General features: G+C 39.2%; 1 protein-coding gene across 3 annotated transcripts in view; it reads right to left on the minus strand.

The window, feature by feature from the left end:
* magi3a (membrane associated guanylate kinase, WW and PDZ domain containing 3a) overlaps positions 1–22,787 on the minus strand; it is a 203,625-nt gene that overhangs the window by 3,965 nt on the left and 176,873 nt on the right. Inside the window, exons 10-22 of one of the 3 annotated variants that reach the window (XM_038287330.1) lie at positions 22,123–22,323; positions 18,588–19,193; positions 16,159–16,190; positions 15,327–15,561; positions 14,213–14,307; positions 13,808–14,000; positions 8,114–8,329; positions 7,192–7,377; positions 7,007–7,100; positions 4,749–4,821; positions 4,477–4,614; positions 3,118–3,256; positions 2,763–2,855 (exon numbers count right to left, since the gene is read on the minus strand). In XM_038287330.1, coding sequence (XP_038143258.1) covers positions 2,803–2,855; positions 3,118–3,256; positions 4,477–4,614; positions 4,749–4,821; positions 7,007–7,100; positions 7,192–7,377; positions 8,114–8,329; positions 13,808–14,000; positions 14,213–14,307; positions 15,327–15,561; positions 16,159–16,190; positions 18,588–19,193; positions 22,123–22,323 — 2,261 coding nt within the window. In that variant the 3' untranslated portion in view covers positions 2,763–2,802. The remainder of the gene's footprint in view (positions 1–2,762; positions 2,856–3,117; positions 3,257–4,476; positions 4,615–4,748; positions 4,822–7,006; positions 7,101–7,191; positions 7,378–8,113; positions 8,330–13,807; positions 14,001–14,212; positions 14,308–15,326; positions 15,562–16,158; positions 16,191–18,587; positions 19,194–22,122; positions 22,324–22,787) is intronic. The other 2 variants (XM_038287329.1, XM_038287328.1) reach the window with 2 other exon arrangements.

The raw sequence follows: 22,787 nt of genomic DNA on the forward strand, positions 1-22,787 counted from the left end.
ATTCATCAATTTGCAAAATATTTGGTAGTTGCAGCCCTAATTTAATCCTAGTTAACATTTTTTTTTTAACTTTTTTTTTTCGATAAATGTAATATGTTCCAATTTTTGTAATTATTAAAAATAAGTGGTGGTGGCAGAGTCATGCTGTGGGGTTTCTACCTTTAGACTGAACGTGCATATAATATATCTGATTGATTAGCTGCAAGACCAATTAAGGTGCTACATGCTAATAGGCTACTAATGTAGACTGGGTGCTGTTCTTAGTTTAGGGTTGTGCAAAATAATATGATATCAGGTCGTTCAGTTGAAATCCTAGACAGTTTAACAGGGGTGTGCAAACTGTTAAAACACACACTAAAATTATTGCAGGGATTCAAAAACGATGTCCAAACTGAAACCTCTCCACGTTCTGTTAAGTCACCAAAAAATGAGGGCAAATAAAAACATCATGCAACAGAGGCATCATACAGACAGGCTTTCTGCAACATCCCTGTGCAATCTCCATCTAAATATTTGCCTTGCTTCAGATATGCATCAGCTGGAAGGGTGCTAGGGTTCAGCCGGGACTGACGTTTCAATTTTCCGCCGAGCAGATAAGAAGCGCAGAGCCGTGGCTTAGAGCAGATATAGGCAGCAAAAAAAAAAAAAGAAAAACGTGAGGAGGGGAGAAGACGAGTGATGGATCTAGCTGTGCTGAAATTAGCTTTTTGGATTTCTTGGGGCGTCAACTTATAGAAATGAATTCTCCTTTTGTCTTGTAATCAAAAGGTTGATGCCAGTGAATGCACACATACTTTTATCACCTGCCGCACATTGATCAATATCATATTAAGGATTTCTCCACAGTTTTTCTGCTTTTACAATAGAGGACGGGGTGTACGTTCAGTGGCATTGTGGTTACGTTCTTTTTATTTATTTCTCTAGGTCACTGCTTTAAAATAAACCAGCCAGAGAACATATTGCTTACCGTACAGCATCTGCTACCAAGTTACTGATTCTTTGCTGGGTAAATGTTTTATATCTCTTCCCTTTTCCACATTTGTTCATTTAGTATATTATTACTGTGGACCCTGGATATCCCCTTGTGACCAAGATGATGTGTAGTGTTGGCTTTTCTGTCACAGGAGTAATTTTGAGCATCAATAAAGTCTCTATTTGTCCCCCTGGGAGAGATCTGTCATGGAAAGGCTGCACAGAAAGATTGCAATCTTCCATTGTATCAAAAATATAGAGCCAAGGGGTGCAAACGGCATGCAAATACATGCTTTCACTGCAAATCCAAAAGGTCCTGCAAACTCTAAAATGAGACTAACACACAAAGAGATAAAACACATGGAAAGGGAAATGCTCTAAGTATTGAAAATAATTGGAGGTTAAGAGAGGCTGCAATCATAGAAAAATAGAGAGTGGCAAAGTGGAACTACTCTACAAATACAGAACCCATGTTACATGATGTTAACATAGAAAGACATTAAACACATGGAAGGAAAAAATGCTGCAAGTAGCAAAAAAATAAAAAATACAAAGCTGTAAGTTTAAAAAAACAACAAAAAAAACTACAAACTGGTACCCAATATCAGAAAAGCTCCAGATCATGGTTGGCAGCAATCAGCAAATTATACGGGACCAAATTAAAATATAAATACAGATATTTGTGCACGAGTTCCCTAGCAAAAACATAAATCGGATGCCGTCCAGAGAACATCTACAGGGCAGACAGTAGAGGTCAGTTTTCCTCTTAATCTTTTTTAAAAACTTAATCATCATCCTATTTACTCCTTTACTAAGGTTCTGGTCCCCTATGAGTCGTTAATCGTCTCCCCCTAGTGGTCTGGAGCACTTTCCTAACAGGTTTTTTCCTTTTGCAGCATTTTTCCTTCACATCTTTTTTTGTCTTTTAGCATGTATTTGCAGCATGTTTACACTTTGCAACTCTCTTTTTCTTGATTTTAGCTTTTCTCCTTATAAGCTTTTTTTATTTGCATGTGTTTTTGCGTTAGTTTCTTTTGAACTTGCTCTGAAATTATGTATATACACGGTGATGGTACCCCGCAAGCACCGTCCAAGCGACATTTGCGGTGCCCTTGGTTAGAGGCACACTGTAAACAGAGCATCTGTGGACCGTCTTTTACAAATAGCTTTTTTTCCTTAAAGCCTTCCACAAATCCCAGGATCTGATGGCTACCTAACCAATAGTCAAAATAATCTGAAAAGTATCTTTCTTCCACTCCTCCAGAATCAATAAACATCTGTATTCCTTCCTTGATTGTTTCTCTCCTTACTCGGTGTTGGTTTAGCTACGCAGTTATGTCTTCATAGGTTTTGCAGGTTTTTAGGCAGGATTTTTATCAACAACCCTACTTTATATTTCTCTACAGCTTTATACAGCTCCAGTGTGATGTGTTCCTTGATCATTATGATAGTGTTTGCTCAGTAAAGTGCAACGAGGCATTCAAAGAATAGCAATATTTAAACTAGAACTGTATTTCACCTAGGGGAGGTCTACCTACCAATCAGTTGACTGCTGTAAGGAAATGTTTCTGTTGATATAAATTATTAGGATAATGGAGGAAAAGGCCAGAATGCCAAATTATGAAGAATTTCTTAGTCCTTTTGTGTTGTTCTTTAAAATAAAAATCATGGGTCTGAACAGAAGCATTCAATGGGTATCTATACTTTTTTGGGATACTGTAACCATTTCAGCCAAGATAAGTTAGCATTGAAGATCTGAGATTTAAAACTTAAAGGCAAAGAAGTTTTACCAAGCGTACGAGAGACAGACCGAGAAAAGCAGTGAGGCCTTTAGTGATGTTCTGGTTTCATGTAGAAGCACAGGGTGGAAGAAGAGTTCGAACCTATAGAAGGAAGAGATAAAAAGGTAGAAATAGACAGCCGTGCTAGAGCAGAAACACAAAGAAAGCAAGGAGGATAAACAGCACAACAGGCAGCCTGAGTTAAAAGTTGTGAATGAGAATGAGACGAGAGAAAGGCTAAAGAGAGAAATCTGAAACTCATGCATCAGGATGCAGCTGCTTTCCAAACCAATCCATCTACATGTGAGTGGTTAATATGCTGCTGAGCTGATCTCTGTGAAGCTGGACGGATGGACGGACTCACTGTGATCCGGGACGAGGCCCTGGCCGGGTCGGAGGAGCAGGTGAACCTTGTTGCCTCCTGCCTGGATGAGCTCGATCGCCCGCGTGTGGGTGATGCCCTGAGTGGCCTCACCATTGATCTCCACGATCTGATCCCCGACCTGAAATCCAAAGACTTTTAGTTTATAGGCACAGTTTACAGAGCATGGCAGCATAGAGCGGAGGAAGAGGCATGAGGTCAAAGAGACACCTGAATCCATCCAGCACTTTGTTGCTCCACATGTTGGGAGCATTGGTGAGTAATAATGATAATTTATTATTTTCTAATGCAAATTAGGATTTTTAAATTCTAGAGTGCTTCAGAATGACATGAAAACATAAGATGAGATTATGTAAAGGGAAAAGAAGTGGGGCCAAGGACTGAGCCCTGAAGGACACCACAGTTAACTGTCTTCCCTGGCTTTCCCAGTGGTAAAATAGTCTAATCTCAGATTAATTTTTAATAAAGTATGTTTGAACTGAATTGAATAGGATTGCTACCAATCTAAGGTATTGCTCCTATTCAATGCCAATTCAATTTTTTAAAGGAGCAATAATTTTATATAATTTTCTGGGGTTTTAATAATGTTTTGGATAAAAATAACTGAAAAGCAGTGATGAGAATGGAATATAGTGTCACACACAATTTCTCTGTGCTACTCTTCAGCCTACAAGCTGGAATGGCTACACATGTGAAAAGCTCCCACTCACGGCTTAGCCCCCTCTCCGCCCAAATAGAGCATTGTAGCGTAGGAGCAAAATGGCAGAGATCGCATTCACCTCATCAAAACAATCACCTGAATATGAACATTCGCCAACATACGTGTTTTTTAAATTCACACACAAGGCAAAGGCTGAGAAGGTTCTGGGCAGTGGAGGTAGAGAGAGGCATCACTTGTTACACATCTTGTTTTGGTCAACAGACAGTGCTCATCAAGCCACCTAGTGGTGAAATTTAACTAATTGCTCTTTTCAGGGTCCGACCGTATTTTTTCTAATTTGGAGACTTTAATGATTGTTTTTAGACCCAAACATTTAAACTGTTCTACCAGAAGGACGGGACACAGAATCCTAGAGATGTGGAACTGCAAACAACATAAGAAAACTATTAACAATTTTACTATAGCCAGAGTTGATTAGAATTAAACTTTGCATAGTATTATTATGGATAAATATAGATGATAGATGGATGGAGAAATAAATGAGGTTGATTGAAAAAAAAAAAAAAAAGACTGATTCACTGATAGACTAGTGGACGGACTCATGGATTCCTAGGGACAAGTGGATGGAAAGTCAGACAGATGGATGCATGGATGGAGTGACAGATAAATGGTCAACTCACATGTATACGTCCATCTCTAAGAGCAGGCCCCTCCTCAGCCAGGCGCAGGATGTAAAGCCCCATGTTGTACTCCTTTCCTCCTCTCAGACTGAAGCCGAAGCCCCGCTGACTGCGCTCCAGTTCCACCACAAAGCAACCCTGTTTCCAAAAAACAAAAGAAAGGGAATGTAAGGTAAGGAGTCATTTTAACAAGATCCATCCAAAGCTTCCAAATTATATGTTATATAGTTAATAAGCTCATTTTTTGAGGGGTGATTTTTACTTATTTTTACCTGTTTGGGTCCTGATGAGATTGTTCCCGTCTCAGTCGGCTGAAAAGAGTTCTTGATCTCAGCCTCACCAGTCCTACACAGAAAGGACAACAAACAGGTTATAATAAAGCCTGATATACAAGAGAGTCTATAAGATAGACTGTGTTGATATCTTCACGCAGCCATGTTTTGATTATAGCAGTGTAGCCTCTCTCTGTTGCTTTCATTCCAGCGTGTACTGAGAACTGTAAATCCTTCAAAGGGCTGTGTTGCTTTTACATTTCAGTGACAGATAACAGCGGCACGCTTTAATGCTTCGAAGAGCTCATTACAACGCCTTAGTGGGAACTTAGCTGTGCTGACATACCATCTGAGGAGTCGAGAAATTCTCTGCACTGAGGAGAGTTTGCTCACTTCGTGCTGCCAAGCCGAAGCCGGCGGTCGCTGCTCATATCTGAGGCCGAGCCGACCCCAGGAGCGTGCTGGTGATTAAAAAGGGGTGAATGCGGAAAGCTGTGATGTCTGAATGTAGTCACTGAAAATAGACCGATGCTTCTGGCACAGGAAATCTTGCGTGAAGAAAACTCAAAAAGGAAGCAGGCCTCTTCATTAATCCTTTGGCTTTTGCTCACCTCCGTCCAAAGGGAGACCACAGGGGGATTTTCTGTGCTCTTTGGTAACAAGGAGTGTGCAGGCCACAGGAGATGATAATGGGCCCCACGGCAGTGCAGAGCCAGAGGAGCTCTGTGACTATGGGAGGTTATTTGTGATTTCATGTGGAAGAACCTGCAGTGGACCGTCTCAAAGTGTGGGCGTATGAACAGTTGGGTTGCTCGAACGATTCTGTTGCTGAATATTGGCCTAGTTGTTACAACGAACTCCTCTTTCTTTGTACAGATAATGAATATATTTCAGGATTATATTGAGTATATTTGCTTTCACACTGCATACTTTCTCATCCTCTCCCATTAAAATCATATAAAAGCTTTAATTTTTACAGCTCAGATAGGCTTTATAAAGATTATTCAGATTTATAAATGCAGTTTGAGGGTTTTCAAGTTGAACATACTTATTAAAGCATACAGTCACAGTTTTAATATGAACAAAAACAATCAATCAATTCCCCAGTGGATGAAAGGAATTTATACAAGATGACAGAAGCCATCAACGTCTGGAAAAAAAAAATGCTGGCAGATTTTGCCAGAAAACTTTACAATAACCTGAGGTGGATTATTTTTGTTAGAAATTAACTATGCTATGCCAGCAGATAAAAGAAAATAGAAAAAAGAGCAATTGAAGTAGGAATAAAAATAATAAAAACAAAACAGAAAAATGCCAATGACTAGTGCTGATATGCTAAATCAGCGTGTACATATATGGCTGGACTGGGTTGGACAATAAGTATTTATCAAAATAGATCTCAATATCATTCTATTAAAAAACAATCATATGAAATATCCATTATGTCAATGTATTATATAGCTTATGATTACAGCTCTTATCCCTAACTAATGTTGGCTGTTTTATGTGTTTTGTTTTATAAAGCAAATGATATTATTTTATAAATGTTGGTAAATGATGGCTGCTCACCCTGAGCCTGGTTCTGCTGGAGGTTTCTTCCTGTTAAAAGGGGGTTTTTCCTCTCCACTGTCGCTACAAGCATGCTTAGTGTGAGGGATTGCATTTTAGTCAATGAGTCGATGCAATCAACTGGTTTTCCTTAGATAAAATGAATCACTGGTTTGTGAAGGAATCTGTTGTAGACCTTCTTGGCAGTCTTTCTGGGGCTTTTAATTTTATTTATATTGATATTGAAATGCGATGGTATCAACCAATCCAAACTGATTTAGGTAAAGTGCTCACTATTGGATGAATAGATAGTGGCCTCTGACAAGGAAATAAAGAGAAAAACTCGAAAGACTACTTTTTTTTTTTTCCCTAGACACTTAACCAGACCTGGAATACATGTCAGTAAAATTCCGTCCTTTTGGAAGCAGCAAGCTAACCTTGCCTCCGGTATCTGTGGGTTACTTCATGTGTAACACACAGAGCCTGATCATTAATTTTGAATTATACTACCTAAATTATTTTTTTTTAAAAAAGGTTATGGCTGACTAGAAATCACTTTACAGAAATGAAATGTTGGTATTTAAGTATTTAAAAGTGGCAAAATGCAAAATCTTATACATGTTTAAAATATGAAAAAAGCTTCTTAATTACAGTATTAGCACTTGATCTTTGATAAAGTCATTTGTTTAGTGCTGTATGTTTTACTGTACCTGTCTAGATGACTGGGAAGCTGTTGGCCCATAGCTCTATGCATGGCTGAAGGACTGTGCTTTACTGAGTTGGTTCCAGATGGAGGAGCACCGTCTGTACGGACAGAGGAGGCACGAACATTGCTGTTAAAAACGGGACGCTCTCCTGAATGATAGGTGGAGAAACCAGAGTCAGGCTTCCTTACCGTCTTCAGGCACGACAGTCAGGGTAACCGTGTTGCCGGCTTCCTTTATGAGCTGGACAATATCATTATGCGACAGCTCCATGATGGACTGTCCGTTAACAGCAGAGATGCGGTCCCCGACATTCATGCGGCCTATGCGGTCTGTCGGGCTGCCTTCGATAATACGACCGATTTTGTGAGGTATGACTGCAAAAAGCATAAAGGAAAGAGAAATTAAGACTTTAACGACATTTCTACACCAAGAATTCAGTGAAGTTCCTCTGAAGAGAAATTAAATTGCAAAAAGATTTAATCAATGTCATCCAGCCAGGTTTATGTACTGAGACATCTCTTGTCAAGGTGTTCAATGAAATCAACAAAGCAGCTTTCAACGCTGTTGATCCATGGTTTGAATCCTACTTGAAAAACAGGGACTATTTTGTCTTAGTAGGTAACTTCATATCAGAGACAACAATAATAAAATATGGGGTTCCTCAAGGCTCCACCTTGTGGTCTCTTCTATTCAATATCAAAATGCTCTACATACCTCAGATAATAACAGACAAAAAGTCACTAAAACTACCCTGAAGACATACTGCTTCTCTACAATTATTCCTGGTTACTATAAACCCAAATCAAGTGCTGGTAAAGGAATCAGTGTTGATATGCCATAATTGTCTTTAGCTGAAATGATGTGAATTGGGATTGCCAACTTATATAAATAGATAAGAAATGGATCTGTGTGTACTGTTAGGTGTCTTTGGTGCAAACCTTTGTTTTAAAAATCAATTGAATATGAGTGCTTTAAACTCCTTAACACCTCCTGATCCAGAGGATCGGCTGTGAAGCTATGTGTACAGTGTTTATTTATTTGCACCAATTCTAAAATTGATCGGTAAAAATAGGTAATCATATGTGGTTTGTGACTGTGTTTGCTTCAGACCTCCAGGTGGGGGCTTGTTCTTTGATGTGAGGATGACAAAACCAAAGCCTTCGTTGTCTTTGCGCTGCAGGGTGACATCAAAGCTCTCTGGTCTGGAGAGCTGAGCAGGCTGGATGGTGTTTGGCGGCTCAACGCGAGGCACCTTAGGAGAGCTGTTGATCAGAGCCGAGGACAGCTGCTGAGGCTGCTGACCGCTCTCTTCCTCCTCGCCACCCTCTGAAGAATAAATAAATACAAAAATGAATGACGTTTAATGTCAGTTTAAAGAGAAATTGTTCCCAGTATTCTAAAATAATCCTTAAGATTGTATGTGACAAGACTTTACAATGTGTGTTGATCCTATGGATGGAAAATAGTACACACATATTAACAGAAAATATTAATCATCAGTGAAATTTATCTGAAACCCCCCCCCCCCCCAAAAAAAATCATTGTAGTGAATTAAATGTATACATAATTCCTTCAGATTTCCTATTTTCATATTCAGATGTAATGTAAAAAATGCTGTTAAGGTAAAACAGTATTCTCAAGATAACCAAAACCATCAATGTGACATGTTGAATATCCCCAAACATCTGGCTGGTTTGTTTACATAGGCAATACCATCATGGAGAGAAATATCAGCTGGGTAGCTGTCATCGACACTTTTGTTTGTAGATGTTGGAGCTTGGCCTGTTTTTACTGTTAAGCTCTCTTTTCCTCCTAGGCAAACCGATGGGTTTGGCTTTTACTGTGAATAACTTTATGTGCTCCATTTCATCCCTTTGACAAGAAACTGGCTTTCTTTGACAAACCGAGCCAACTATGGAGCTAGATCACTTTTACATTTTCTAACATATAAATGTTAGAATAGTATCTAAGAATCAGTGCTTCTATGCTCCCTTTTTGAGTCTGCTTCTTTCTCCTTGAACCCCATGTCAGCATCAGCAGATGGCCACTCACAGCGAGCCTGCTTCTGATGGAGGTTTCTTCCTGTTAAAAGGGAGTTTTCCTCTCCCCTGTTGCCACATGCATTCTTGGTGTGAGGGATTGCTTTTGAGTTTATAAGTTGATGCAATCACACTGCAAAAACGATCCAGAAATAAGTAAAAATTTCTAAAATCAAGTGTATTTACCCTAAATTTTAGTAGATAAATAATATGATTTGCCAATTGAATGAGTGTTTTTACTCTTAAAATAAGATAATTAGATAATATGCGCTTGTAATTAGACAATGCAGCTGCTTTTTCTTATTTCAAATGTAAATTATCTTGTTACATTGGCAACGTATTTCACTTAACTCCTCATTTCAAGACAAAATGCACTTATTTTAAGAAAAAATAACTTATTTGGATTTAAATTTTTTTTGCAGTGCAGCTGGTTTTCCTTTGAAAATTTTGAACCAATCTGACCGGATGATCTGATAGGTTTTTCATTTTAAATTGCCTGAAGATGATATGTTGCAATTCAATTCAATTCAATTCAGTTTATTTATATAGCGCCAAATTCACAACACATGTCATCTCAAGGCACTTTACAGTTCAACCAGATCATACAGTCAAATTGATACAAAGTTTTCTATCTAAGGAAAACCAGTTGATTGCATTGACTCATTGACTCAAATACAATCCCCCACACTAAGCATGCTTGTAGCGACAGTGGAGAGGAAAAACTCCCTTTTAACAGGAAGAAACCTCCAGCAGAACCAGGCTCAGTGTGAGCGGCCATCTGCCGAGGCCGACTGGGGTTCAAGGAGACAGAAGCAGAGATACAAAAAGCAGCTGTAAAAGGCGGCCCCGTCCAGGAAACACACAGCCAGGCAGACGAGCTCCAAGGCAGCTCCCATGCCAGAGGACAAAGAGAGCACATCCACTCAGTCACGGTCAGAGAAACAGGACCACACTGGAAAACAGGCCGATCTCCAACATCTATTAACAAGGGTGTTGATAGAAGCAGCACAGCTGATGTTTTTTTCCAGGATGACGTCACAGCCAAACAGGAACAGACGAGGCAAAGCTACTCTGAGGAAAAGCAGAGAGAGCAGAAGGTTAGAGATTGAACTAACAGATTCTGCAGAATAGGAGAACAGAGAAAGAATGAAGCAGAATGATGAAATGGGGGTCCCTATGTCCTCCAAAAGTCTAAGCCTATAGCAGCATAACTATAGAGATAGCTCAGGATAACCTGAGCCACCCTAACTATAAGCTTTATCAAAAATGAAAGTTTTAAGCCTAGCCTTAAAAGTAGACAGGGTGTCTGCCTCACGGACTAAAACTGGTAGTTGGTTCCAAAGGAGAGGAGCCTGATAACTAAAAGACCTGCCTCCCATTCTACTTTTAGAAATTCTAGGAACCACTAGTAAACCTGCAGATTGAGAGCGAAGTGCTCTGTTAGGAACATAAGGAACAATCAGATCTCTGATATAAGATGGAGCTTGGCCATTTAAGGCTTTATATGTGAGAAGGAGGATTTTAAATTCTATTCTTGATTTAACAGGAAGCCAATGAAGAGAAGCCAGGATAGGAGAGATATGATCTCTCTTTTTCATTTTCATTAGAACTCTGGCTGCAGCATTTTGGATCAGCTGAAGGCTTTTAACTACAGTTTGTGGACTTCCTGATAGTAAAGAATTACAATAGTCCAGCCTTGAAGTAACAAATGCATGGACTAGTTTCTCAGCATCACCCCTGGACAGGATATTTCTAATTTTTGCAATGTTCCTCAGATGAAAGAAGGAAATTCTAGAAACCTCTTTGATATGGGATTTAAATGACAGGTCCTGATCAAAAATAACACCAAGATTTTTTACTTTATTATCTGAAACCAGTTTAATCCCATCCAAATGAAGTGACTGGCTAATCAGTTTCTTTTTCAGAGACTCTGGTCCAAAGACTATAACTTCTGTTTTGTCTGCATTCAGAAGCAGAAAGTTAAGAGTCATCCAGGTTTTTATGTCTTCAAGACATGCCTGTAATCTATGTAATGGGTTAGCTTCATCTGGATTTATAGACAGATATAGCTGGGTATCATCAGCATAACAGTGGAAATTAATCCCATGCTGTCTAATAACTCTACCAATTGGGAGCATGTATAAAGTAAAGAGAATTGGTCCTAGCACTGATCCCTGTGGTACTCCACAGGTAACCTTTGAGCGTGTTGAAGATCTATCATTAACATGAACAAACTGAATTCGATCAGATAGATAAGATTTAAACCAGTCTAGTGCTGTTCCTTTAATTCCAACAAAATATTCAAGTCTTTCTAAAAGAATATTATGGTCAACTGTATCAAATGCAGCACTAAGATCCAACAGGACGAGCACAGATACAAGTCCATTATCTGAGGCCATGAGAATATCATTAGTGACTTTCACCAGAGCTGTTTCAGTGCTATGATGAGCTCTAAAGCCAGACTGAAACTCTTCAAAAAGTTCATTATGGTGGAAGTGATCGCAAACTTGTTTGGCAACTACTTTCTCAAGAATTTTGGATAAGAAAGGAAGATTGGATATAGGTCTATAATTGACCAAGTCATCTGGGTCAAGAGACGGTTTCTTAAGCAGAGGTTTAATTACAGCAATCTTAAAAGCTTTAGGTACATATCCCTGTAACAGAGATAGATTAATCACATCTAAAATGGAGGAGGAGATCAAAGGGAATACCTCCTTAAATAACCTGGTTGGAACTGGATCTAACATACAAGTTGAAGGCTTAGATGAAGACAATAATTTTGCTAATTCAGAGAGTTCAACTGGATCAAAGCAGTCTAAACCCGGTTCAGATTCCATGACTACCTCAGGTACAATCGCGGATAGAGGAGTGCTTATGATCTTATTTTTAATAAGATCAATCTTATTTATAAAGAATCCCATAAAATCATTGCTGCTAAGAGCAGGTGGAATGGACGGTTCAACAGAGCTATGGCTCTGGGTGAGTTTGGCAACTGTATTAAAAAGAAATCTAGGATTATTCTTATTCTCCTCTATTAATGAGGAGAAGTATGCTGCTCTTGCTTTACAAAGGGTCCTCTTATACAGCAGTAAACCATTTTTCCAGACTAGGAAGGACTCTCGCAGGCCTGTGGAGCGATATTTTCTCTCCAGTTTCCTAGCATTTTGCTTCAAAGTACGCAGCTCTGCATTAAACCAAGGAGCAAGCTTTCTATTTTTAACAGTTTTCATTTTCAAAGGAGCTGCGTTGTCTAAGGCAATACGCAGAGAACTAGCAACCCCATCAACAAAATCATCAACCTGTGAAGGGGAATAAGCTAAGCTTTTGCACTCTGCAGCACTGCTCAGTGACACAGAGCAGAGAGAAAGTGAAGCAGATTCTTTAAAATTTATAACTGCACTATCTGATAAAGATCTACTAAAATTGAACCTTCTTTTGGGGAAGGAGAACTCGGTTAAAGTAATCCTGAAGGTTATTAGAAAGTGGTCAGAGAGGACAGGGTTGTGAGGAAATACTGTTATTTCTTCACATTCTATGCCGTATGTCAGCACAAGATCCAAAGTATGAAGATGAGAATGCGTGGGACTATTCACATTTTGAACAAAGCCAATAGTGTCTAAGATAGCATTAAAGGCTGCTCTTAAGCTATCGCCTTCAATGTCAGCATGGATGTTAAAATCTCCCACTATGATGACCCTGTCAGTATTTAATACCAAATCAGAAAGGAACTCTGAAAACTCATCTAAAAATTCAGAGTAAGGACCTGGTGGACGATACAAAGTTACAAAAAGAAGAGGTTTTCTTGCCTTGAAATTCGGATCAGGGAAATTAAGGGTTAAATGTTCAAAAGAGTTGTAGGTATTAATTGTTTTGGGAGTAATCAGTAAGTCAGACTGGAAGATTGTTGCTACTCCTCCTCCTCGCCCAGAACTTCTGGGGATGTGAAAATTTAAATAGCTTGAAGGAGTTATATGTTGCACATTGCAGCTATATGATAATCTTAATTGAAATTTATAGTAATATATTTTACAAACAAATTCATGTAGTTTCTTTTAAGTAGTGAATAAGTCTTAAAAAATTTTATGTATTTGAAAGAGAAAAAAAAATTAAACTGCATTTTTACTAGCTGTCTAAATAGACCACAGCCATTTAAAATGAGATCATGATTCACCTCAGACACTTTTTATTTAATGCTTGTTTTGTGATTTTAATCAGGCTAGTCATTTTTTGAAAAACTCAGTTATAAAAGCACAGTGTCTTCATGAAAGATGCTTATTTTCTGCTCAGTCATCATAACAATGCTCCTGCTAAGGCTAAAGAGGCTATTATTGGGTTTAAACCGGCCTTTATTCAGCAGGAGGTATGAGCTGCTGCAAAAGCACTTTAAGAAAACACTTTGAGATGTAAATCAGCCCGGCTTTTTAACGTTATAACAAAGCAACCATCTTCTTTTCAACTTCTCAGAAAATGCTTTCAATATCTTTTAATGAAATCAAATTAAATGCGCTTCTTCCACAAAGGTAGGGAAATTGCACGCAAAGCAGAAAGTCATCTTTTTAATCGAACCTCATTTATTCCAAATTTTTTTTAACAGGGAAGTCACCCAGAGCAAATATAGAGGATTACCGAGCAAATCCCACATCAAAGCCTTCTCCCTGAGGTTCTCCTCCAGCATGCTGATCTAAGGCAAAGGAGGAGATGAAGAAACTGTGCTGCGAGTGCCCTGCGAGGAATGCAGAGCTGATTATCCGCACAGCAGACCTACCTGTGTATGCCAGCTTCCTGCGGACAGTCAGCATGACTTGGCCGTTCCGGGCAGCATTGGTCATTAGTTCCAACACTTGTTTGTGGGATTTCCCCTTAACGGGAAAGCCATCTATGCAGAGCAGCTCATCTCCGGCCCGCAGTCGCCCATCCTTCTCGGCTGCTCCGAGCGGCACAATTGCACCAATGTACACCTGGAGAGGAAAAACTTATCTGAGCAGGAGAAGGCACTCTGATTGGCTGATGTGAGGAATAAAACTGGAATCAAAAGACTGCAAATTTCTGCTTAGATTACTCAATACCCTATATCCAGTTTTTAACTTCTCATTATCCCACATAATTGAGTCTCCCCTATGTGGAATAAATATGCACATGGTCATCTGCGTGATTGGGCAGCGTAACTCACTGGTTGGTCCGGTCCCTCTCCACCCAGGACTCTGAAGCCAAAACCCGACTCCTGGTTTCTTTTAATGAACACATCCAGGTCCTTGGTATTAATAGCTAAAGAAAGGAAAAGCAAATATTCAATGGCAATATTTGTAGTTCTCTGTTTTGGCCACAGGTGGCATTATCACTAGGAAACTCTGTTTTAGTCACTGTACCTGGTACTAAAAGCTTCACTCATTACAAAGTTATTTAATGATCAGTGGTGTGTAAAAACGAGATACAAGGAAGCATGAAGATCTAAGAGGCAAGTTAAAAGAAAACAAAAATGTCCTCAGCTGTGAGACGGCAAGAGAGAGCTAGACTTCCAGCAGGTTACAAGAAGGATAATTGGTGGGGTAAAACCAAGCTGCTATTTTCTGAGCTTTGATTTTGCTTTATCATGGAACTTCCTTAACTATGACATTTTAACAGTCTTTTACAAATGTCATAATTAAGGAAAGGATCTAAACTCTCTAGAGAATACACAAAGAAACTCAAATCTTTAGAATAGAATAGAAAATCTCTCTATTGTCCCACAATGGGGAAATTCTGGTGTTTACAGTGGCAAAAAGATTATAGGCAAAATGGTCACACAGATGTGGACCTTAGAAAAATGTATAAGAATAATATAATAGTGAAGAGTTAAAAGATAAACAATAAAATAATGTACTGTAAAGTGTTTAACAATATAAATACTGTGCACCTGGAGAATAAATAACCAATATACAGCTATAGACATTTTTATAGTAATGGATATTTGAAAATGGCAGCAACATTAGAGATGTGCAAAACGACAGAAGCATGTTATTTAACTGACTAAGGTACAGAGATATAAATACCGCCGTGTTAGATGAGTTATAAGCTAACAGAAGAAGTAAAAGACAACTTTACATGTGAACTCAGCAATCAGTTTGCAGGGAAGCGCAAATTTACAGAAACTACTAAAAATATAAATAATTAGTACCCGCTCTGAGCAGAAAGGATGAAAACTGTTTATTTGTTCTCACTAACCTTTATGAGAAATTTGTATTCTTTTGAAAAATATGAATCTGGAGCCTAAAGAGCTGGACTAGTTCTGTAATAAATAAACTTACGTTTGCTGTCTAAGATAGCTCTGGACTTGAGGTAGAGCTCAGATGGGTCCGGTTTAGGAGAAGATGAGCGCAGGGTGTTGGTGTTGGAGGGCACCTCTGGCTGACTGAGGGGCTCTGCGCTGTTCGTCATTTCCGGCCGCTGCTGCACGGCGAGCTGGGAGGCAGCGTGGGGCTGTTGCTGGGGGACAGAGTGTGAAGCCTGCTGGGATGCAGGGTGAGGCATGGTAGCTGGGGACTGCAAAACAAAAGATTTACAAACATGCATTTCCTCAGGTGGGTAAAACATCCTTTAGTAATGGCACATTTTAGGATTACTTGGAATGTGTACATTTATTATGAGTAGCAGCGACAATAATCATCTCAGTGATTCATATCATAACAGGCGAATTTGAGATGGATTCACTTATTATTCTGTTAGGATGTGCTATTTTGGCTGTGTTTCACCAACAAAGCAGAGTGAGTAAGCCTGTTTCTGCCTCACTGATTTCAAGGTGCACCACGAGCATGGAGGAGCAACGCAGGAACAAGCTGTTGAATGAGGCAGATCATCTTACAACACCCAAACTCAGGGGGATGTTAAGTTTGCTGTTTGAACAGATCTGGTGTGTTTACCCACACGCAGCTCCAGAAATAACAGGCTGGCTAATGCGGGCAGCCTGATTAATACAGTGCTGCTTGTGGGAGGAGAGGCAAAGGAAAAACTGACAAATAAAACAACAATTATAAAAAAAATAAAAAATAAACTAATGAAAAAGGTTTTTTGTTTTATAATACAGTAGGAAACATGTCATCTATTACTTAACAGAAAATGGTTAAAAGCTGCTTTACTTACAGGTTTTAGAGATTTCACCGGAGACGTCTGACCTGTGACAGAGAAGTTAAATTGAAGGTTAAATGCTAATAAGATTGCAAACATCTGCTGTTACACATTTAAGAACACATCAAATGTTAAAATGTTAAAATCATACTAGTATTAGTTTGTTCTTTAGTGGAATCCCACACTTCCTCTGTTCTCACCTTTTGCTTTCACAAACATTTCTCTGGTTTGCTCTTTGAGTCTTGAAACGGGAGGACTGTGTAAGGCAATGTATAATATAACCAGCAGGGGGCAGTAGCCTCAAATATCATTGATGTTTTATGTGTAGCTTTTAGGGGAGGGCCTAGGGAGACCTGGAGCCGTGGGAAAAACACCCACCTCACTCTGGGTGAAACCAGCCACCTGTTGTCATGAATTTAACCCTGCAGCTCTAAAGCTGTTCAGTTTCTGTCATCAATCAGGGGTTTTAGTTGGATTATTAGTAATTGTTTTGTTTTTTTAGTCTAAATCAGCTTCTTCACATTCCTTTCTTTAAAATTTTGGACATAATGTTTTCTGCTTAGAGTTAATCCACCTTGCTCATTTGGTTCACCAGATGCCTGTTTATTCCCAACCATTAATTTACAACGTTGAACTATTGAGGTGTGGATTTATGCTTGGAATAATTTGGATTCCCTGCCTCCGCTGCTCTGCTGCTTGTTCCTTTGTTCCAAAAGCTAATTAATGTATGTTAATATTCCATCTGCTTCCCTCAGTCTGCACATCTGCATTACTTTTTTCCTCCACAGATAGTTAAAGATTTTATTTTATTAAAACATAAGTAGAAATCAGTAAGATTGTTGATGTTAAGGACTATGGGAAGGCGATTAAATAAGTCTCCTTTTTAGACATAAGCAATAATTTATATAAATAATATAATCATCTATCAGTCGTCTCCTGCTTCATCCATCAGGGTCACGGAGGGGATGGTACCCATCTCCAGCACTCTATGAGCGAAAGGCAGGGTCCAACCTGGACAGGTCGCCAGACATTTGCAATAAAACATCATATATGTCCTAAATCTTACATAATGTTTGCATGCTATAAATTTCAAATTTTTTCACCAATCTGTCTGAATTGAACTTATTCATGCATGTTGAACTTTTTAGGCTTTTTTTTATGCAAAATGTTTTTCTCTAGCAGACCTTAGTCCAAGAAAGAATCTGTGCAGAGGGTAGAAAACAAATGTCCACATGTGGTAGCATCCAATTTGACTGAGCTTGAGTAAATCCTTCAGCCTCTGCTTGTTTAACGCTGGCTGACTTGCAGCTGATTCTGCAGCTAATGGTGTTTCTGTGACATATTCATTTCATGCTTTTTTAGGTTATATTGTAAATCCCTTTTAAAACCATGCATCAATTCTCCTTATAATTGTTCACTATTTTGTGTTGGGCTAGAAAATCCCAATAAATTCCACTGATATTAACCTGATAGGGTGTGAATATGTTTTTGAGCTTCATTTTCAGAGTTCAAACTTTCATAAGTCCCTCATTTTTGTTCCATCATCTGTAGTTCTGACTGCTCCTTGAAGCTGAAGCCAATGCTAATCCGACCCTTAAGGGAACCTGTGAGGAACCTAAGCTGCATTTCTTCTTTGATTTTGGGAAAAGCTGTGATCCTTTCCTACTTAAAGTTGTGACACATCCGCAGCATATGCACATGTGCGATTATTGCAGATAGATGACAAACCCTGGGGAGCACAGAGCCCAACCCGGCTGAGTGCATCTGATATGTGGGTGCAGCGCTGATCTCCAGAATCTGGGCTATACTGCACTGCAGCAAAGCCAAAAAAAAAAAAAAAAAAGGAACCCGCCCTTCACATCAGGGAAAGCATGAAGCAAGAAGACAGGCGGTGATTACCCACCACGCTCTGAGTCTCCTGCCTGCTCTTTCTTTCTCTCACGGTAGGAAGTGGATCACTGAAGCTGCCATCTTACCCACCCCTGTATCCCAACACCGCTCACCAGTTTTCCTGTTTGGGAAGGTTCACACTGGATGATGCAAAGCTGGCGTGGACCAGAGCGTGAAATTGCTTTATTAAATACTGTGAGAGTCAGTTTGTTCAAGAAAGGCGGGCAGTGCACTATCCATCCTGTCGTTTATAGTCAAAAACAGTGTACAGAGACTCAGGAACCTTCACCTCTTCTACAGCTGATGGATCTCAGTCATCAGTAACGTTGGCATCCCATCAGGATTTCATTTTAAAAGCAGGCTGGGAATTTAGTTTGTTGTTTTCGCTTTGATGACAGAAAAATGTGTCATAAACACGAGAAACATGAGAATAAGCTTTTTAGTCTTTAGACCATAATTACCTGTTTACTGTCTGAACAGAAAGGTTGAAGATTAACATTCATTAAGATTTCAAAGCCTGTTGGAGCTCTTTCCAGATGTTTACACCCACTCACCTCCTCTAAGCACCAGAACGTTGACCTCGCTGCCCACTGGTAGATCTTTGAGGATGTCCACCACCTGGGTGTGACTCAGCGTTTGGACGTTCTGCCTGTTGATTTCCTTAATGACGTCCCCCTTCAGCAAACCTCGGCACCATTGGGCATCCAGGATCATCTTCACCTTCTGTCCCAGGGGGCAGTCGGCGATGGCGAAGCCGAAGCCCCCCGGCCCTTTTACCAAGGGTACGCTCACCAATTCTGGCTGTAACAGGGTGGGGTCAGGGCCTTCGTGATTGTGGGCTGGGTGAGGATGGTGATGGTGGCGTCCTCCGTTGCTCATTGGTGGCAGGGTGGCAGTTGGCCGAGAGAGGGTTCCTCCATCTGGGGCTGTAAAATGGTGGTCCTGGGGTGTGGTGGAGGAGGATGGAGAGGGGGAAGCTTCCTTTGAGGCGTTGAGCATGGCTGATGCGTCGTTGCTGTTGGACTCTTCTGGCAGGGGGTAGCCTCGACACAAAATCAGGTCCACGTACTGGTTGATTGGGATGGACTGGAACATCTGCACCACGTCGGCGTGAGTCTTCCCCAGCACGCAAGCCCCATTAATGTCTACAATGACGTCACCTAGAAGAAAAACAAGACAGGTTTTATAAAACCACTACTGCGAATACCTTAACACTTTATTTAATCATTACCGATTTCAGCTGCTTACTAGAAGCTCCAAAGTATTTTAATGGCCGCTATCAATGACCACATTGTATGACATTATCCTGTCTTCAAGGTTTTTTTTTTTATATATTTCACAGATAAAAAATTATTAAAAACTGTACAATAGATGTCTTTCAGTTCTCTTCGCCCTGATACCTCTAAATACAGGCCAATTGAGTCTTTTTGGATCTACAGGTGCTTTGTCAGAGAATAATGGTAAATAAACAGCATCATGAGGGCTGTGGAGCAACTGAAACTAGGACTTGGTTTTAACAAAACTCTGTTCAACCCACCACACAAAATAAAAGCCATTTGGAGCAACTAGAAACCTATAAAACATCTCGGTCCACCAACATGGATAGCCTGGCTTCAAGAGACCATCATGACCTAGATGGAAAATGGAGGATTTATATCCAATATCTCCTTTTTTTTCATGGACAAATTGCAAAAAATTTAAATCTAAGTAATTACATAGTCAAATAGTTGCATTTTTCTGTAATTGAGCAGGTATGTGAGACACTTTGCCAATGGGATAGACAATTTACATTTAAAATGAGGAAAAAACAACTCAAGTCTGTCATTTAAGTACATCATATTTAATAATCTTATTTTAAGGGTAAAAATACTCTTTCCATTGGCAGATCATCTTATTTACCTGCTCTAATTAACGGTAAATACTCACATTTTAAGAAATCTTTACTCATTTTTAGGTTATTTTTGCAGTGGCAAACATCATATCTATGTGGAAAGCGTATATGACTAGGAATTATTAAGGAAGCTTTATACAAATGGAGAAAGATTTAAGAATTGCATTTGTTATTTTGAATACCATGTTTAATACTCCCTTCACTACCAAACTATGGTCCACTTTGTGCTGCTATTTGTCGTAAAAAAAAATTTTCCTAAGCAGCAACATGTGTAAGTAGTGCATAACTTGAATACAGAAGCAGGAGGAAGGAAAGTGTAAAACAGAACAAGATCAGTGACATCCTTTAGTTTTCCACCTTGATCTCCCTATAAAAGCTGGAATCCCAGCAACCTTTGCCCTTTTAAAACAGCTGAAATGCTGACGGGCAGTTGGCTAAAAGCCCAGAAGAAGATCCAGCTCACCTACACAATCAATACCTCCCTCAAGCAAACAAAGCTAAAGTTGCACTCCTTAAATTAACTCCATAAACTAACATGTTGGCTCTGACTCATCACACGTTACTCCAGTGTTTTATGTAAAAACATCCCCTAAGACAACTGAAATAAACCCGCAGAGAGCACCAATGCATCACATCCTGGCCTGGATGAATGTGGCAGGTCCAAGGTGTTAGAAAGCAACAGGAAGTTGTTCCAGATCGCTGTTAAAACCTAATGAAATTAATTACATTCATCTTTTGGTACAGTCAATTACCCTCCATCTCCAGGGAAATGAGAGAGTGAAAATAATTACTTTCTCTGTTCCTCGTTGATTTTCATCTGCAGTACTTGCCTGGCGATCGATGTTAATGTTATGTGAATCCTGAAGGCTTTTTGCACACCACTCATTCGAATTACCTCAGTCGCCCTACATGTGATCAAAATGTCCATACACAGATAATAAAAAGGGTCTCCTGGTGAGAATCCCACCTTATTTATGCCAAAACATTACAACACGGTTCACTTAAGATATTCCTGGAGAGCTCATGTAGAGCACACCCAACAACCTTCACAAGTCAGCCAGCCTACAGGCTAATTCAGACTAATTTATGTTTGCATATAAAATCTGACTGTCAGCTATAAACTGGATGCACGTTTTATTGATGAATTCTTGCCTGTATCGCTGATCATAACACCGCCTTATTTGATTAAGCAATGTGACATTCAGTGAGGTTGCTTTGCTTTCTTTCCAAATGTTTTCCTGTGCTCAACATGAAGGTTGAGTAAATAGTGTACAAGTCATATAAACACAACTTGATCTTATTGTACACAGCAAAGATTGATAGAAAAACAAGTACAGCTTTCCAGAGAAATGTGTATTTCCCTTTATTTAAGTAGAATGGAAAGAGTATTTTTTGCATTCAAAGTAAGATAATTAAATATTATGCACTTGAAATAAGATAACTAGCTTGTGTTCTTTCTTATTTTAAGTGTAAATTATCGTATTCTATTACTAATCAAGGGAAAATATAACAATTGAAAGAAAATTTTACTTATACTTGCATTTTTGCAGTGTATTTTTTAAAGTCATCATTCACAGTGCCTAATTATAATAATATATTTTTAATACATCTTATTTAAAAGAGCAACAGAAAACAGTGACCTGTTCAGAATGAAGTGAAGCTGATCTATCTATCTATCTATCTATCTATCTATCTATCTATCTATCTATCTATCTATCTATCTATCTATCTATCTATCTATCTATCTATCTATCTATCTATCTATCTATCTATCTATCTATACATACAGTATATATACCTATATCTATATATCTATATCTACCTGTTCAACATCAAAGTGAAATACACTTAAAAAATACGTTTTTTAAACTATTTTAGATAAGTTTTTGCAGTAACGTAAAAAAAGTTAAAAGTCCAAATAAGTCCCAATTTAATGGTCTTAAAGTTTGAGTCAGGTCACAAGACTCTAATTATTTCTTTTTAAGTCGAACCTGAAGTTTTAAATTTAATGACATGAGTCCAGATCATGGTACCTAAGTCCTGTGGTACCGTGTGCTGCACAAGCACATGGACCCCAATTAAAACATTTTAAACTCTGAATGTTTCATTAAGGCATCAAGGACATTTCTGATCTCTAACTGTTAAATCTCTGCTGTCCAGAATTCATAGAGCATCATTATGGCTGTAAGGAAGGTTACCTGGAGCGATCTTGTTGTCATGTGCAGCAGGCCCGTCAGGAAGGACATTTTTGACCTGAAGGAACTCATCCGGTCGGTCTCCTCCAATGATGGTGAACCCAAATCCCAGAGGGCTTTTTTTCAGTGATGTCTGCAGGATGGAGCCCTGTAGCTGAGAAGGGTCTCGTGTGAAACCACGCAGTCCTCTGGCAGGCTCCTCTTCTGTAGAAATACAGGGTAGAATGGAAAACACATGATGGTAAATTAAAAAGGTGACATTATTTATTGAAAATCTCAATAGTCTCCTCCAGATATAGTTTGCTCCAGACGACCCAAACGTAATGGGAAGGAGGGATGTTTTCCCAGTTTGTTCCATCAACGTTTCCTTTAAGCACACTTTTTAATTGCTTTATAAATTAAGACTCCTGCTGTTGTAGTAAAACTGGAGCAAGGGCTTTAGCTGATACACACTTTAAGACTTTGTTACTCCTCGTCATCATCCCACAAATTTCATCCTGAGAATCATCTTATTAATGGATGCATCCATTTTGTACCGACTGACTCAAAATGTCTCAATGTTTTGAAATCCTTCTGCATTAAACGCCCCATGTCCAGCTTCCCCCTACAGAGGAGCAGTGGGGTAGGGAACTTAACATAATTCCTGCACAAAGATCATAAAAAACTTT

The sequence above is a fragment of the Cyprinodon tularosa genome, unplaced genomic scaffold (assembly GCF_016077235.1).
Source record: "Cyprinodon tularosa strain WSP-4 unplaced genomic scaffold, ASM1607723v1 ctg239, whole genome shotgun sequence".
NCBI classification, from domain to species: domain Eukaryota; kingdom Metazoa; phylum Chordata; class Actinopteri; order Cyprinodontiformes; family Cyprinodontidae; genus Cyprinodon; species Cyprinodon tularosa.